The sequence below is a fragment of the Ambystoma mexicanum genome, chromosome 10 (genome assembly GCF_040938575.1).
Source record: "Ambystoma mexicanum isolate Mex_15411 chromosome 10, UKY_AmexF1_1, whole genome shotgun sequence".
Taxonomy (NCBI): domain Eukaryota; kingdom Metazoa; phylum Chordata; class Amphibia; order Caudata; family Ambystomatidae; genus Ambystoma; species Ambystoma mexicanum.
In genome coordinates, this window is record NC_090932.1 from 1,130,790,439 (window position 1) to 1,130,805,092 (window position 14,654).

Here is a 14,654-nt window from a genome sequence, read left to right on the forward strand (position 1 = left end):
TCCTCCCTACTGATGAGGTCCAACCAGACCGAAACACGTGTCTGGGGATGCTGTTGGTACTCTCCTTCAGAGGAGAATTGCCTAGCATTTCGGTGCTGGACTGCCCCAGGGCAGGACAAAGACTGATACGTTTGGGATATTTCTTCTCTGTGGAAGATAGTGAGCTAAAGACTCTGGGTAAGTCTCTCGTAACCAGGACTAATGTCTGGCAGAGGGACTCCCAGGACCCCTGTTGTTAATTTGCATATTTAAGTAACTTTGGGTCTCACCCTAAGTTACTAGGGGAATCCAGACGTGGACTCCTTGCTCACTATACTTAGAGAGGCACAGCTCCTCCCTACTGATGAGGTCCAACCAGACCGAAACACGTGTCTGGGGATGCTATTGGTACTCTCGTTCAGAGGAGAATTGCCTAGCATTTCGGTGCTGGACTGCCTCAAGGCAGGACAAAGACTGATATGTTTGGGATATTTATTCTCTGTGAAGGATAGTGAGCTAAAGACTCTGGGTAAGTCTCTCGTAACCAGGACTAATGTCTGGCAGAGGGACTCCCAGGACCCCCCTTTTAATTTGCATATTTAAGTAACTTTGGGTCCCACCCTAAATTACTAGGGGAATCCAGACGTGGACACCTTGCTCACTATTCTTAGAGAGGCACAGCTCCTCCCTACTGATGAGGTCCAACAGACCGAAACACGTGTCTGGGGATGCTGTTGGTACTCTCCTTCAGAGGAGAATTGCCTAGCATTTCGGTGCTGGACTGCCCCAGGGCAGGACAAAGACTGATATGTTTGCGATATTTCTTCTCTGTGAAAGATAGTGAGCTAAAGACTCTGGGTAAGTCTCTCGTAACCAGGACTAATGTCTGGCAGAGGGACACCCAGGACCTCCTTTGTTAACTCCTTGACTTCTCGGCAGCTTTTGACTTGGTTGACCACAAGAGACTATGCCAACGACCGCCAATTTCCCGCCAAAAGCAACCTTTTGGATTTCCTCCTTCCTGGAGGACAGAGCAATCAGAGTCTTTGCAGAAAATGCAAGCTCTCCCCCAGCACCCATCTCCTGTGGTGTTCCCCAAGGGTTGTGCATTTCCACAACCCTCTACAACCTCTTTACTAAACCACACTTTGACCTCTTAGACTGAAAGGGACCTCCTGCACTAACTATGCCAATGAGACCCAAATTCTTCCCCCTTTTGACATCTACCAACAAGACTCTGTGAAACTAAACGCGTCTACCAGACCATCCAGGCATGGATGGCCACGCACTTTCTCTGTCTCAATGACAGGAACACTGAAATCCACCTTGTGGGCTCTCCAGCAGTGCTAAAAAAAACGTATCTACCAATACGCTGACTTCACCATTGATGGAATCACGATTCTGGTCTCCCAGACTGTGAAGACACAGGGAGTTTACCTAGATGCCTCCCTCGCTCTCACATGACAAGTCAATGCTCTCTCATCCTCTGCTGTCCATACCACCAAACTTATCAATGCCTGCGGACCCTTCCTGTCTGCCAATAGCTGCCTCACCATTGCCAGAGCCATCATTGGCTCCGGACTTGACTACTGCAACGTTCTATTTGCAGGCACCTTAAAATATAACATCAATAAATTGCAAGTCGTCCAAAATAATGCTCTCCATGCAGCCTTCAACATCCCTATCAATCACCCACAGGTGTCTTTCTAACATTGCCCCCTACCTCTCCCAAAAAATCACCAAAGCCCAGCCAACTAGACCAACCAGAAGTGCTTAAGCCAACCGGCTTATACTGCCAAAGTTTAAACAGGCCAGGGTGGGCGGATTCAGCTTCCCAGTCATTGCAGTGAAACTCTGGAGTGCACTACCACCCACCCTGAGAGTAGAACACTCATACTGGACCTTCCACAAGCTGCTGAAAACCTGGCGTATCACTTAAAGCACATGCAGGGACTATTTCCATATATCTAATGCTGTCATACTACTTTAGTAACCTGCTCTGTAACATCGCCTTGATGCCCTCGGGCTTAGTGCGCTTTATAAATGTACAAATAAATAAATAAGTAGAGGTTTGCACTGGTGAACATTGGCTGGATGTGTTGATTTTCAGTGCAGAGCAGAGGTGGTTGGTAACGGAGGGTTGCAGTGATAAGTTGTGGGTGGGTTGAGGTGGAAGGTGAGTGCTTGAGGTGGGGAGCGAGGGAGTGGTTGGTGACAGTGGGGAACTGAGGAGTGGTGAAATGAGTAGTTGCAATGGATGATGGTAATTTACAAGATGAGTTTGCGGAATAAACATCATCTCTGACAAGGCAGGCAGAAAGCGCACTCTTACCCCATCAGAGAAAGCAAAGGACATAGATTCTATGCATATGGCACCACACTCCCTTCCACCACTAGAGGCAGCAGCGAGTGCGTGAAACCCACCCCTAGAGGATCACACTGCACTTGTATACATCTCGTCGAATAGTTGTTCTTTTGACATGTCTTCTAATGTTTTTAGTAGCACTGCTTCCTTTACTAATGATTACCTGGGGGCGGGGCCTGCTGTCCGCCCTTAGCACTTTTACCCAGACCACCCATTTCCACCGTGTTTTACTTAACCATTCTTTGCTTTTTTCATGTTTTATTTCTACGCATTTTCCCATTTCTATGACCTTAACCTTACTGGTTTTAATTGTTTAAAATGCAGTCCGTTGCGTTAAATTGTCATCACTTCAATGTGAGTGACTGTATTTTCAGTGAAATGACCTTGCACGGAGTTTGCATGTCATTGTCTTGAGGTGTATTCAGATTGAATAAAACCGGTGAGGTGAGTAGGTGCCTAGATAAGCCCACCCCCTTCTTGAAACCCGACAATGTAGGATAGATGGCCCTGGAAGCGAAGGGGTAGTGACAGGATGGCTGATTTCCACGCTGAGCCTGTTCCATGGGCAGTGCCCAAACCTGTAGTTATACGGCCTGTAGCAGTGATCCGTGTGTAACCTCTAGGCCAGGAATTCCAACACAGTCAGAGAGCTCAATGGGTTACAGCACCTGCTGCAGAAATGTGTGTACAAACTACATACTGCAGGTTTCAGATCCAGCAAGACATCTCAGTAGGTTAATGCGCCTGCTAGAGAGAGATCCCTATGCCTTGCAGGTCTGAAGATGAAAGTTTGTAAAATAGCTCAATGAGTGGATGCACTTTCTGCAGAGAAGTGTGTTTAAGTGGGAATGGTGCAGACCTGAGTCGTACCTGGGCCACATCAACGCCTCATCATCAGGAGATGACACAAGGATAACAAATGACGAGTCTACTACTGGCAGCTGCTATGTTAGTGCCTGGGGACAATTCCCTTTGTGGCGTGTACTTAACAGGCAACATTTGACATATTTGCTTTTTTTTTTCTCCAGTGCCCCAATCATCCTACCTGATACAGCTGCGTAGGCCTGATGTGCAGACAGGTTTCGCCCAAGGGGGGTGCTGGAAGGGGTGAGAGTTGATTTCCCATCATCCATTGCACTGTTGATGAGAGGTAGGGGGTAGAGACCCTGGAAGCAAACAAAAGAAATGTAAAATCATAAAACGCTCAGGCGTCCAAGAAGAGCAATCGTGTTGTATCATTTCTGAAGGGTGATGAGTAGAGCTCCTAAGAGGGCCAAGATCTGAGTGGCTGCGATGGGGAGAGGTGGTGATGGTGGGGGGAGGAGAGGGGTGTGCCGGGATAAGTGACCACGAGCAATGGATCAGGTTAGGCATGGTTCGATGGCGCAATGACCTTCCACGGGGGACACTGGGCCACTTCCTGGCAATCCCGTGAATCTGATTTTGCTGAGAAAGAGTCAGTCACTTGCCAAACTTGCCTCTGTCTGGCTGGCAGAGCTGGGAGAGAGCCAGTCAGGTGCCAGGCTAGCAATATACAGTTAAGGAGACAGAAGGGGCGTGGGGGTCTTCCATGGAGCTGGCCCTTTGTCAGACTCTCAACCGTGATGCTCCTGGACTCCACATATTCTGTCGCTGGCGTTGCGGGATATACTCTCTTGATTAAAGGATGTGGACTTTAATAACCCTGGCCCCAAGCGAGACAGAATCAAAGAGTGAGTTTCCGCTTTGCATTGCAGTGAGACATTCCTATGTACTTCCCTCCACGGGCCCTATTTTGAAGCGGGTGGAGGCACCCACTGGCCTGACCAGGAGAGCATCCCTTACCTTGTGTGGTGGTTATCCCTTACCCTTATCCCTTACCCCTGGACTGTGGTTATCCATTTGCTATCACAAAACATTCACTCCCTACCGCCCCTGGCATCCCCCCGCCCTCGTTCCCGCCCATGGTATGGCTACCCCTGGCAGGGGCTCAGTACGCTACTTTAGGCCAGATCTTCTGAAATGACCAGAGTGCTGATATGATGCAGTGCAAAAGCAGATAAACATAACATGGAGATCACCAGAGATTGTGATTTTCCTATCTGATTCTTGATACATGTTGCTATCCAGACTGGCATAACTCGATTTACTGTGATACTAGGGCGGGCGGGCAGCAGCCATTAGGCTTCTCCCTTTTTGAATTAAAGAGGCAACTAGTTAGTACCAAAGCTCTGCCAGGTTAGTAAATCTGTCTCCCCCCTCCTTGATGATGTGCCAACTCACAGGTAGACCCTGAGAACGGTCACGCGTCAGGTGTTCAGTGAATCCGGTGAGTATGCCAATGGCCACTCATTCAGATCCGCTGAGCATGCATTCTGCTCAAGCACATTCCTTATTGTAATCCATAAAAGTTCCCTTAGATCCAGCCTCCACGTTTATCAGCGAATACCATTCTTTAGGAGGTACTTGCTTTATCTTTTCAGAATTTAGTAGAGGAATTCTCCAACAGTCCCTCAGAAACGTGTGCCATTAACATGAGACAAGAGAGAGTATTTTTCTGATGAGCCCTTGCAATGCTAACTGCAGCTCTCTAAAGCGATAATTAAATAAACAATTCTTATAAGAATGATGGCGTACCTACGGGACGTCCTCTGCTTCTTTCCTAAGTCACAACCATTGTCTCCAAAGCTCAAGCTTTCTCTAACTTAAAAATGTTTCTCCTTGGCAGCTCAAGCTTCTCCTTGGATTGCTCAAGCTTTTCCTTTATTAGCACAAGCTTCTCCGTGGATGGCTCAAGCTTTTCCTTGATTGGACCAAGCTTCTCCTTGGATGGCTCAAGCTATTCCCTGATAAGCTCAAGCTTCTCCTTGGATGGCTCAAGCTTTTCCTTGATTAGCTCAAGCTTCTTCTTGGATGGCTCCAGCTTTTCTTCGGATGCAAACAACTTTCTCTTAAGTGACTCATGCTGTCCCAGGACAGGCTTAGGTGAGACCCCAAATGGTTCGCTCCTTCATCTTAGGACAGATTGATTCTGATTGAAATGGCTCAAAGTTCCTCTGGACACTGTTCTTCCATCGGATGGCTTGAGTTTCTGCTTGATTGACAAGACCTTCTATTTAGATTGCCAAAGCTACTAATGGAACTGTTAACATTTCCTTTGGACAGATAAGACTTTCTTTGGATGACTCAAGGTAGATCTGGACTCTCTTCAAGCTTTCCTCTTGGAAAGTTCATATTTACCATGGGATAGCCCAATCTTTAACTCACTATGATAATTATTAGTTATGGATTGGTAAAGCTTCCTTTTGAAAGACACACATCTCCCCTTGAATGGCTCAGACATCTGCTTTGAAAGTTGAGCTTCCTATTGAAAAGCTTGGGCCAAAATATCTGGCAAGCTGCACATTGCTGACCCCGGAACAAGCCCAAGCTTCATGCATATGGCAGCCATGTCTATTGTGAAAGTGCAGAGCCAGCATCATCAGACTGTGCCCAGTGATGAGGGCTAGCCAATTCTAGAGCCCACCACACTGTACTGTGCCCCTGACTTACTTGCTCTCCTTTTCCGTGGCTGGGAGAAACATAGGATTCGGGATAGTGCTGTCTCTCAAAGGGACACTCCATGGCATCCAGATGGTGCTGGTTGAAGGAGTCCGTACGCAGGTGTTTCCGAGGGACACCACTGCTTCCCTGTGAGTCGAGGCTGAGTCGGCAGCTGTCCTGGTCACCTGAAGACAAGATCAAAAGATTCTGTTAAGTTCTTAGAATATGAAGCAAATTAAGGTTCATGTTAAAGGACGATGGATGGGTGGAACTTGTGTCAGAGAACAGGTGGGGGCTGCATTCGGGAACGGAGGTTTTACTTCCCTAAAGTGGGCGGGCCTGGATTCCAGGACAGATGGCATCTCATTCAAAGGAGAGGGCGGTCTTTGCTCCCAGGAAGGATGTGAAAACCTTGAGCAGTGGAGGGCAAGTGGTCTTGATGTCTGCTTACCAGGACAGTGTCTGCTTACCAGGACAGTCAGAACTTGCTTTCCAGACGGGGTGAGGGATCATTTCCAGGCGGGCTTGGGCCTTCTAAAAAGGGATGCTGATATCTACTTACCAAGAAGGATGGGATTTGTTTCCCCAAAGGATTAGGGTTTTTTCCTTGGGATGAACAGAGCATTCTCTACATAAAGAGTGGAGGCTAATTCCCAGGTTAAATATGGCCTGCTTCACATGATGTGTAGGGCACGCTTCCCTAAACTGGTGGGCCCTCCATCCCATAAATGGAGTGGTTTGGCTCCCAGGACAGGCTGGACCCTCATACAAGGAGGGGAGATCCAAACTTCCCTGGTGGGTAATACTTGCTTCTGAAGGGGATCAGGGACCTCTTCCCAGGAGGACAGAGGCCTCTCCACAGAAGGAACTTTCCCAGTATGGTAGACACATGTTCCCAGGAAAGACAGGACCTTTTTTCCTGGACATGCAGACTTGCTGCCCAAGTGGGTGGTGTCTGTCTCCCAGAAGATGTGGTCAGCTTTTCCAGGCATTCGGTCTTCCAGCTTGCCCCTAGCACAAAGTTCTCTCTGTCCTATACTTGCATGCCCAATGCTGGCCCCCTTCCTGATATTGAACCAATCTCATATCTATTGTGATGTTGTGCAGCGGCCCTCTCCCCCCTGTGCCAAAGGAACGTATGTGCCAGTCTACCATCTTCCAGAGTGTATTTCCCTTACGTTATTATTATTATTATTATTTTTATTATTATTAGGGTATTTATTGTGCACTGACCTATCTTCGAGAAGCAACAGAACATTTTACAATCATAGCGGAAGAACACAAAGCAGAGAAAAAAAGGAGCAAGGAGCTAACTGGGGAGGGTGGGCAATTGGCAGCATGGGGGAAAGACAGTGGGGAGCAGCACAATGAGTCTCAGGTAGGGTTTGGATGCAGGATATGTGGATTTAGGCGTTAAGGACGAGACATTCATTGAAGAGCAAAGGTCTTGAGCCCTTTCCTAATCTGTGGAAATGATGGGGCAAGTCTGATGTTGACGGGGAGGCGGTTCCAGAGTCTTGGTGCGTAGACAGAGAACGCCTGACTTCTGGTTCTTTCCTTCCTGCACTGTCGTCATTCAATTCTGCCATTTCCTAACTGGAAACTGGACTGCAGGTCCCTGGAGATGCTGAGTTTCTCAGTGAGGTAGCTTGGGACCTTCATGATGATAGCCTTGTTGATGATGCAACAGGATTTGAAGATGATACAGGCTTGAAGTGGGAGCCAGTGCAGTTCGATGAGGGTCAGGTGATGTGGTCAAATTTGCGGAGTCCATTAATGATTCTTGCTGCAGCATACATGGCACATGTCAGGGGTGCCAGGGTAGTTGGGGGAAGGCCTTCCAAAAGGGCATTGCCACCATCCAGGTGGGAAAGGACCAAGGCTTAGACAGCAGATCTGAAGTTGTTTTCTGGGATGAAGGGCTTTATTTTCCGCAGGAGAGAAAGTTAGAACCAGGCCGTTTGTGTTTTCCTTGCTATGTGCTTTTTGAACATGACGTGTCTGTCTACGTTGAACCCAAGGGACTTGGCACAGGGGGCCCGCTTGGGTGTGAATCCCTTGAGGTTCATAGCGGAGAGCCAGGTCTGGATGTCAGGGTGTTCTGTGTTGTTGGTCCGCAGTAGGAATTCAATCCTGGATGGGTTGAGTTTCTGGTAAGCATTAGATATCCAGGAGTGGATCGATGTGAGGCAGGTCTTGAGACTGTGGATGTCTTCGATGGAGTATATCTTGAGGTAGATCTGTGTGCCATCTGCATATTGGTGGACATGGGACGTTTTGTGGAGGGATAAGGGTTCTGAATGGTTCAATGAAAAGATTGAAGATCACAGGGGACAGGATAGATCCTTGTGGGACTCCACAGGTGATGGGTACAGTTGGTGATTTGGAAGAATCCATTTGTATAAACTGTTGGCGGTTTCCTAAGGTATGATTTGCACCAGCTGAGGATGATCTTGCTGATCCCCATGCAGCAATGTACATTGTCGGTGAGTGTCTGGTGGTCTACTGTTTCAAATGCTGCTGAGAGGTCAAGGAGAACTAGGAGTCAAGGATGGCCATCATCGAGGATTTTTAAGGGCATCGTCAATCACTTTGATGGTAGCCATTTCTGTGCTGCATCTGTGTCTGAAACCAGATTGTGAGGACTGGACGAGGTTATTGGGTTTGATGTGTTGGAGGAGTTGTGTGGCTACTTGTTTCTCAAGGATCTTACCTAGAAAGGGTAGGTGGGTAGGGGGGCAGTAGTTGTTGAGTACGTCAGGGTCCAGTGTTGGTTTCTTAAGAAGCGGGAGGATTTGTCCGGTCTTGAGGGTGGAGGGGAAGGTGCCTTGAGCTAGGGAGCTGTTGATGATTGTCAGGTAAGGGGGAGTGCTTCAGTCTCCTTGTAGATGTTATTTTACCAACCTCACTCCTAGTGTCTCACCCTGGGATACCAATTTGATGTCCTTAGAACATTACCAACATTATTCAAATAGTATGAAGGCTCCGAAGTAGGGCTTGGAGACGTGTTTTTATTTATTTATTTATTTATTTATTTATATTATGCAGTTTTATATAGTGTGAACAAAGCCCCAAAGGGCGTCGGATGACTTTTCAGGTATTAATGATAGATCATGTCTGTAAATATAAGAATCAACAGAACACCTATTTATGTTAGTGTTTTTTTATACTCAGTTCAATTACATAATGAGTTGACAATGTGCTGTGCAGAAAGTAGGGAGAGCAATTAGCTTTGGAGATTACATCACAGAAGTATAACATATAGCAATTTGGGGGTAACTTTGCGTTACTAAGAAACTGTTAGAGTAATAGGAAGCGGGAAGAGGGGAGCTTGGCAGTCGTGGCATCATCTGCATTTTCAAGGGGTGAGGGGAACGCAAAACATGGGATTTGCATGGCTGTGCATGGGGCGAGGAAGAGGCCCTGCAGTGAGTGATACCTAGTCTCAACAAACAGTGGGGGCCGAGGCAGGTGGGAATAACTGGACGTAAAGTGGAGAATGGGGAGAGATTGTGTTCAAGAATTCAGGTCTTCGAGGTTACCATGGCAAGCACGATAGTGCAGGCAGCCATAGAGGTAAGCTCTGATGGGCCACCAGTGGTCTTGTGGGATTGGAGTGGGCTTTTACCTACGAGGCACGATAAGGAATGGGGATTTTAGAAGAAGAGGTAAGTGGTGAGTGGGCAAGGAGCTGCAAAACCTTGGGGCGCCATTTAAGGCACTGAACAATTTGATAGCTACGACGTTGGGCTCCACTTTAAACAGGAACCGGAACTATGAAGGCCGAAGATATGGTGACTGGCTATTTTTCAAGGGTTAAATGGAAGTAGATGAGTGTTTTATTGATGGTGCATTCTCTTGTCCGTTCAGTCCTTGACAGAAATTGGGAGACACTGGGGCAGGTAAGTGCAACCGCAAGGCCTGTAAGCCTGGAGATGGGTCAGTCAGACCTGAAGCTTTACTTAACATTTGACTTCTCCAAAGTTACCCACCTTTTACAGGCAGAATCTCTCTGTGAAATGTTATGTTATGTTATATTGTCCAAAATACTCAAACAAGGCTGTCCACCCCTGAGAATACTAGATACAAAAACACTAAATGAAATATCCCCCACGCCCCACATTCATCCTTCCCTCATGAATTGACCCCAAGCCCCCAGACTCACTGTCGTCCATCTTGCGTTTGCCATCGCCGGATGCTGGGACGATGCCGAGGAGCCCATTGATGGAGTAGGTTGATCCCAAAGAGTCAGACTGTGGGGACTCTGGAGGGGTGACGGCTGAACTGGGGACTTTGGGGAAACAGAAAAAGCTTTAATTAAACCGTGAAGCAAGGTGTTACCCAGTGAAATCTCTGTTTTATACCCTTCTCTGCCCCCACACACCCTCTCCTTCTGGGGTATAAAGGCAGAATTGAGTCGCAATCACGACAGTCACAGATATAAACTCACACTCAGAGATGGGTATTTGAGTAGGTGGGACTGAGGATTGTTCCTTTAGAAGTGTATGCTGTCAAGGAAGACACTGGTGTAATAGTTCCAACCATTGGCCAGTCGCAGTGTGGCACTGTCTGGGGCACTGGAAGCCATGCCTCTTCTAAATACTGTGGCAATATACCCAACCTGACCCTTAGGGTGTAAGTGGGGACCACTCAGGTGGCCGGGCCACATGGTATCGGAACCAGGAGAAATATGGGAAGGATCCTCGGTCCCCCCCACAGCACTGGGAGTTGGGGGTGAGGGGAGGTTGTAGGGTATCATCACATTGAGAGTGCTGTCCTTTTAGGAGTTTGTCATAGAACATGTATCTTTAGCCCTGTCAGCCATTTAAGCATGGTCCAACGGTATTACAACCACGGTTCCAACAATATGAAATTCATCGTTTCAGGGTCACCTAGGAACATGCTTGCGGCATATAGTCTGACAGACAGGACAGATGTGGAAAAGCACGAGATCCTGCTGGCTCTGCTTCCAGGACCCAGCATGTGCTCTTTTCCCCAAATGCTCAAAGTCTCTAAAACAAATATGGCGGTCCATATGGCTTGGCCTGTGGTTCCTGGTAAGTCTTGGAAAATAAGCCCAACGAACCTGGATCCACAATACCCACTTGCCCCAAGCAATCACTGAAGGCAAACAATGAGGAGGCTCTGGTGCAGCGTGTCGGGGAAGACTTGGCCAATGGGGCTGAAACAAGGATGTTTAAAAGAGCGAATAAGCAGAGTAGTAGTAGCGTGGGAGACTGGAGCAGCAGGGAAACAAGGAGCACAGAGGAGGAGCGATGTGAAGAGCAGGAGAAGGGCGTGTTGAAGCAGGAGGAGTTGGAGGTGTTGATGGTGCAGTAGGAGGTGGCGGAGCAGGAGAGGTTGGAGTAGGTGAAGGTGCAAGCTGATGAGAAGGAGCGGCAGGAGGGGTTGGAGCTTCTCAGGCGGTTGTGGTGAAGTGTGAGAAGTCATAAGAGCAAAGGATAGAGGAGAGGTGGGGTGAGCAGGGAAGATGAAAGGTGACGTTTTTGGAGACGTGGGCAAGTGGCCAGCCTAGATCTCTCTTGGAGGCATAGGGACAGTGCCCGAGAGGGCAAGAGGCAAAAGAAGCCTGCCAGTTGTCTGGGAATAGGGGAGGAGGACAGTGTAGCTGGCAGAACACCAAAGAGGATAGTTGTGAAGATAGTATAGGGCCGGCGAGATGCTAGACACAGTGACAGGCCTGAAAGGATTGAGTGAGCATCACACCGGCAGGGAGGAGAGTCCGATTGGGTGGTCCAGCTCTATGTCCAGGTCCCTGAGACAAGGGGGAGAACCACAGACGGGGTAGGCACCTATAGAACCTTCCTGCCCACCTCTCCTCTGGAGGAAGCAACGACTCGCAGTGAGAGTGCTGGAGCTACATCCACCATGCCACCCATAATTGGCTTAACGGAGAGGACAGCCACCAGGCTGTATTGCAGTTGGCATGAAAACCTGTTGCCAAAACCTGAGAGTGACTGCAGGGAGAGACCTGGAAATATTGCTGAACCAAAAGCCAATGTGTGGGGGATTGACAGAGAGCAGTGAACTTGATAAGTTGACTTAATGCAGGCCCTTTGTAAGAAGACGCTGGGTAGAATCTCAGAGAGGGGCACTAACAACCTGACCCTTCGGGTGGATGGACAATCCATCGCTATCACTGGAGACTCTTACCTGGCAGATTGCGCCACACTGGTTGGTGATCACTCACTGGGGTCAGGAAAATAAAAACTTGAAAAAGATTTTTTGATATGGAAAAAACATTCGGATCCGAGACTGACACAAGACTTAAAAATTCATGTCAGAGTTTTATGAGTCATTTAGGGAGACCCACATTGGGGAACGGGGTGGGAGGAACTGCCAGGGAGATGTATCCCTTGTGTGTTTGTGATTCTGCCCTGAACTGAGATGAATTCTCTTTTATTGGTTCTCAATCCTGGATGGTTGTAAAGGCTCGGGTAAAAAGTAGCAAAAACACTTTTCTGGAACTGTACTCACCATCTATGGTGACGTTTCCCAATTACTTTGTGACAATGCATTGCCCACACCTTTTTTTTTAATAAAGGTTCTAAATCTACCTTTGTTTCTTAGACCACCCCTCATATAAATATTGTTTCCTGACATTTTGGTTACACCCATCACAATTACTCATCCCACTAACACAGTGGTATTCAAACTTTTCTATATGCCAAGCCCCCCTTGAGTAAACATATTGTTGCCAGGCACACTTCATCAGAAACACACTGTCACCAATTAAGTGTTCCCCGGCCCTGAAACACAAGTCCTTACAGTGCTTAGACACAAAAGCAACTCAAGAGAAGGGCTACTTACTAAGGTTGTGCCCAGGGCTGAGGCCCTTGGGGCCCACACAGGTATCCATGGGCAGGTTAAAGGGCTGCTGAACCTTGGTGCGAATAATCCTGAGGGTGAAAACAGAGGAGGAAAGAACCTTTCATCATAAAGTATGAAGAACGTTGCTGCATGCTTTCATGGTTGTGTTCTTGGGGGGGGGGGTGTCTCCCTCCTTGCGGGTCTTGTGAGTGGTTGATATGTACTTTCGAATGTGTTGTGGGGAATAGATCTGTGTGTTTGCATGAGGTGAGCGGTTAATTTATCGTTTCGTGCACAGTATGAGGCTGGGGTATGTGCGCATGTGTTGTGAGTAAGTGAGCTGTGTTTTTGCATGAGATGAGGAAGTGAGCTGTGTTTTTGCATGAGATGAGGGGTTAGCTTATCTTTGCATGTGCGCATGTGTTGTGAGTAAGTGAGCTGTGTTTTTGCATGAGCTGAGGAAGTGAGCTGTCTTTTTGCATGAGCTAACAGGCTGATGAGGGTTTGCTTGAACACTCATAAGGAGACCCGCGTTCTTTCATGGGTGACGGGTTGGTCTATGGTTGCGTGTGCTGTGAGGGATTGGTCGTTGGGGTTGACCTGTGTTTGCAGGTACTGCAATTGGTTAGGTTGTTTCTGTACAAGCTGTGAAAGACCGATCCATGTTTTCATGTGCCATGCGAGGTTGTTATGTGTGTGTAGATGAGGCCAGTGGTTGATTTCTATGTTTGTACGTGCCAGGATGTTGTCAACTGGGTTGGAGCATGCGCCAATAGGTTTATTTGGGTTTGAACATGCTGTTAGTGGTTGCTCTGTTTTTTGCACTAGCAGAGCAGATTGTCAAGGTGTTTGCACATGAACTATTAGTTAGATCTCTGCGTGGCCCGTGTTTGCGCATGCTGCAAGGGTTGGGCTCTGTCTTTGGTACCTGGAACTGTATACATTTGCCATGGAAGTTGTACTGCTGCCACTTACCTGTTGATTGAGCTGACACTCGGCACAGTGTCGTTGTCACAGACGCCCTCTGCCAGCAGCCGGTCTCGGATCTCCCAGGCAAACATTGTAGGGTTCTGCCGCTTGTAGTCCCCGATCTTCTCTACAACTTTGGGTGTTGCCACCTTAGGCTTGGAACCACCAATCACGCCTGGCCGGATACTTCCAGTCTCGTAGTACCTACTCCAATAGAGAAAAGAGTATCATACTCAGTACAGGACCCACAATGGGCAAGACAGGGACCAGGGTGTTGGAAACATCTGGCAAAACATCACAGGTGTGCAACCAATACTGCATCTGGTGTCCACGGAGGTAACATGGGCAGTTACCGTGGGCATGTGGTAAGTCCACATGTTCTGGGGCTGTGACAGTGTGTTACCAAACATATGCAGTAAAAACTAATACTTGCTCCACTTGTGTTATGTCCTGATCATGTGCACAGCAGTCATTAGCAATGGTGGACACTTGGACTTATCCAATTTTCTTAGCATTACTTTGCACCGTTTACCATACATATGCAGGTATGCACATACATTTGGTAACTCTACATGCCTCAACAGAAAGGTATATATTAGTGTCTGCCAAATATTCAGTCAGGTAAACACAAATTATTTATTCATGCCTTCTAGTGCTAGAGTACTAAGCTTACAGATCCAAAATGCACCTCTTTCTGCATTGAATCACTTCCTCCCCCAAAGCAATGGTGTTGTGGAATCATTTCTGGGACCAAAACTTACCTTTACCCCCCTAAATATGTTCAATAAAAGGCTATGCTACAGGAGACTTCATATGCGCATTCCTGATTGCACTCTTGTTTTCCACAATTCGGGTTTTGACCCTTCAATTTAGCTGTCTGGCATATATGACAACCCGAGTTATATTCATGCATTACAATTCAGGTCTCTAAGGACTTTTCAACATAAACATCACAAATCCCGCATTGCAAGTTACAAACCCTTTTAAT

At 47.6% G+C, this 14,654-nt stretch overlaps 1 protein-coding gene across 6 annotated transcripts in view; it reads right to left on the bottom strand.

Moving 5' to 3' along the window:
• PAX8 (paired box 8) overlaps positions 1 to 14,654 on the bottom strand; it is a 104,575-nt gene that overhangs the window by 33,667 nt on the left and 56,254 nt on the right. For 4 of the 6 annotated variants that reach the window (XM_069619025.1, XM_069619024.1, XM_069619027.1 and 1 more), the window contains 5 exons: positions 13,673 to 13,873; positions 12,698 to 12,786; positions 10,032 to 10,157; positions 5,876 to 6,051; positions 3,390 to 3,510 (listed from right to left, as the gene is read on the bottom strand). In XM_069619025.1, coding sequence (XP_069475126.1) covers positions 3,390 to 3,510; positions 5,876 to 6,051; positions 10,032 to 10,157; positions 12,698 to 12,786; positions 13,673 to 13,873 — 713 coding nt within the window. The remainder of the gene's footprint in view (positions 1 to 3,389; positions 3,511 to 5,875; positions 6,052 to 10,031; positions 10,158 to 12,697; positions 12,787 to 13,672; positions 13,874 to 14,654) is intronic. The other 2 variants (XM_069619028.1, XM_069619023.1) reach the window with 1 other exon arrangement.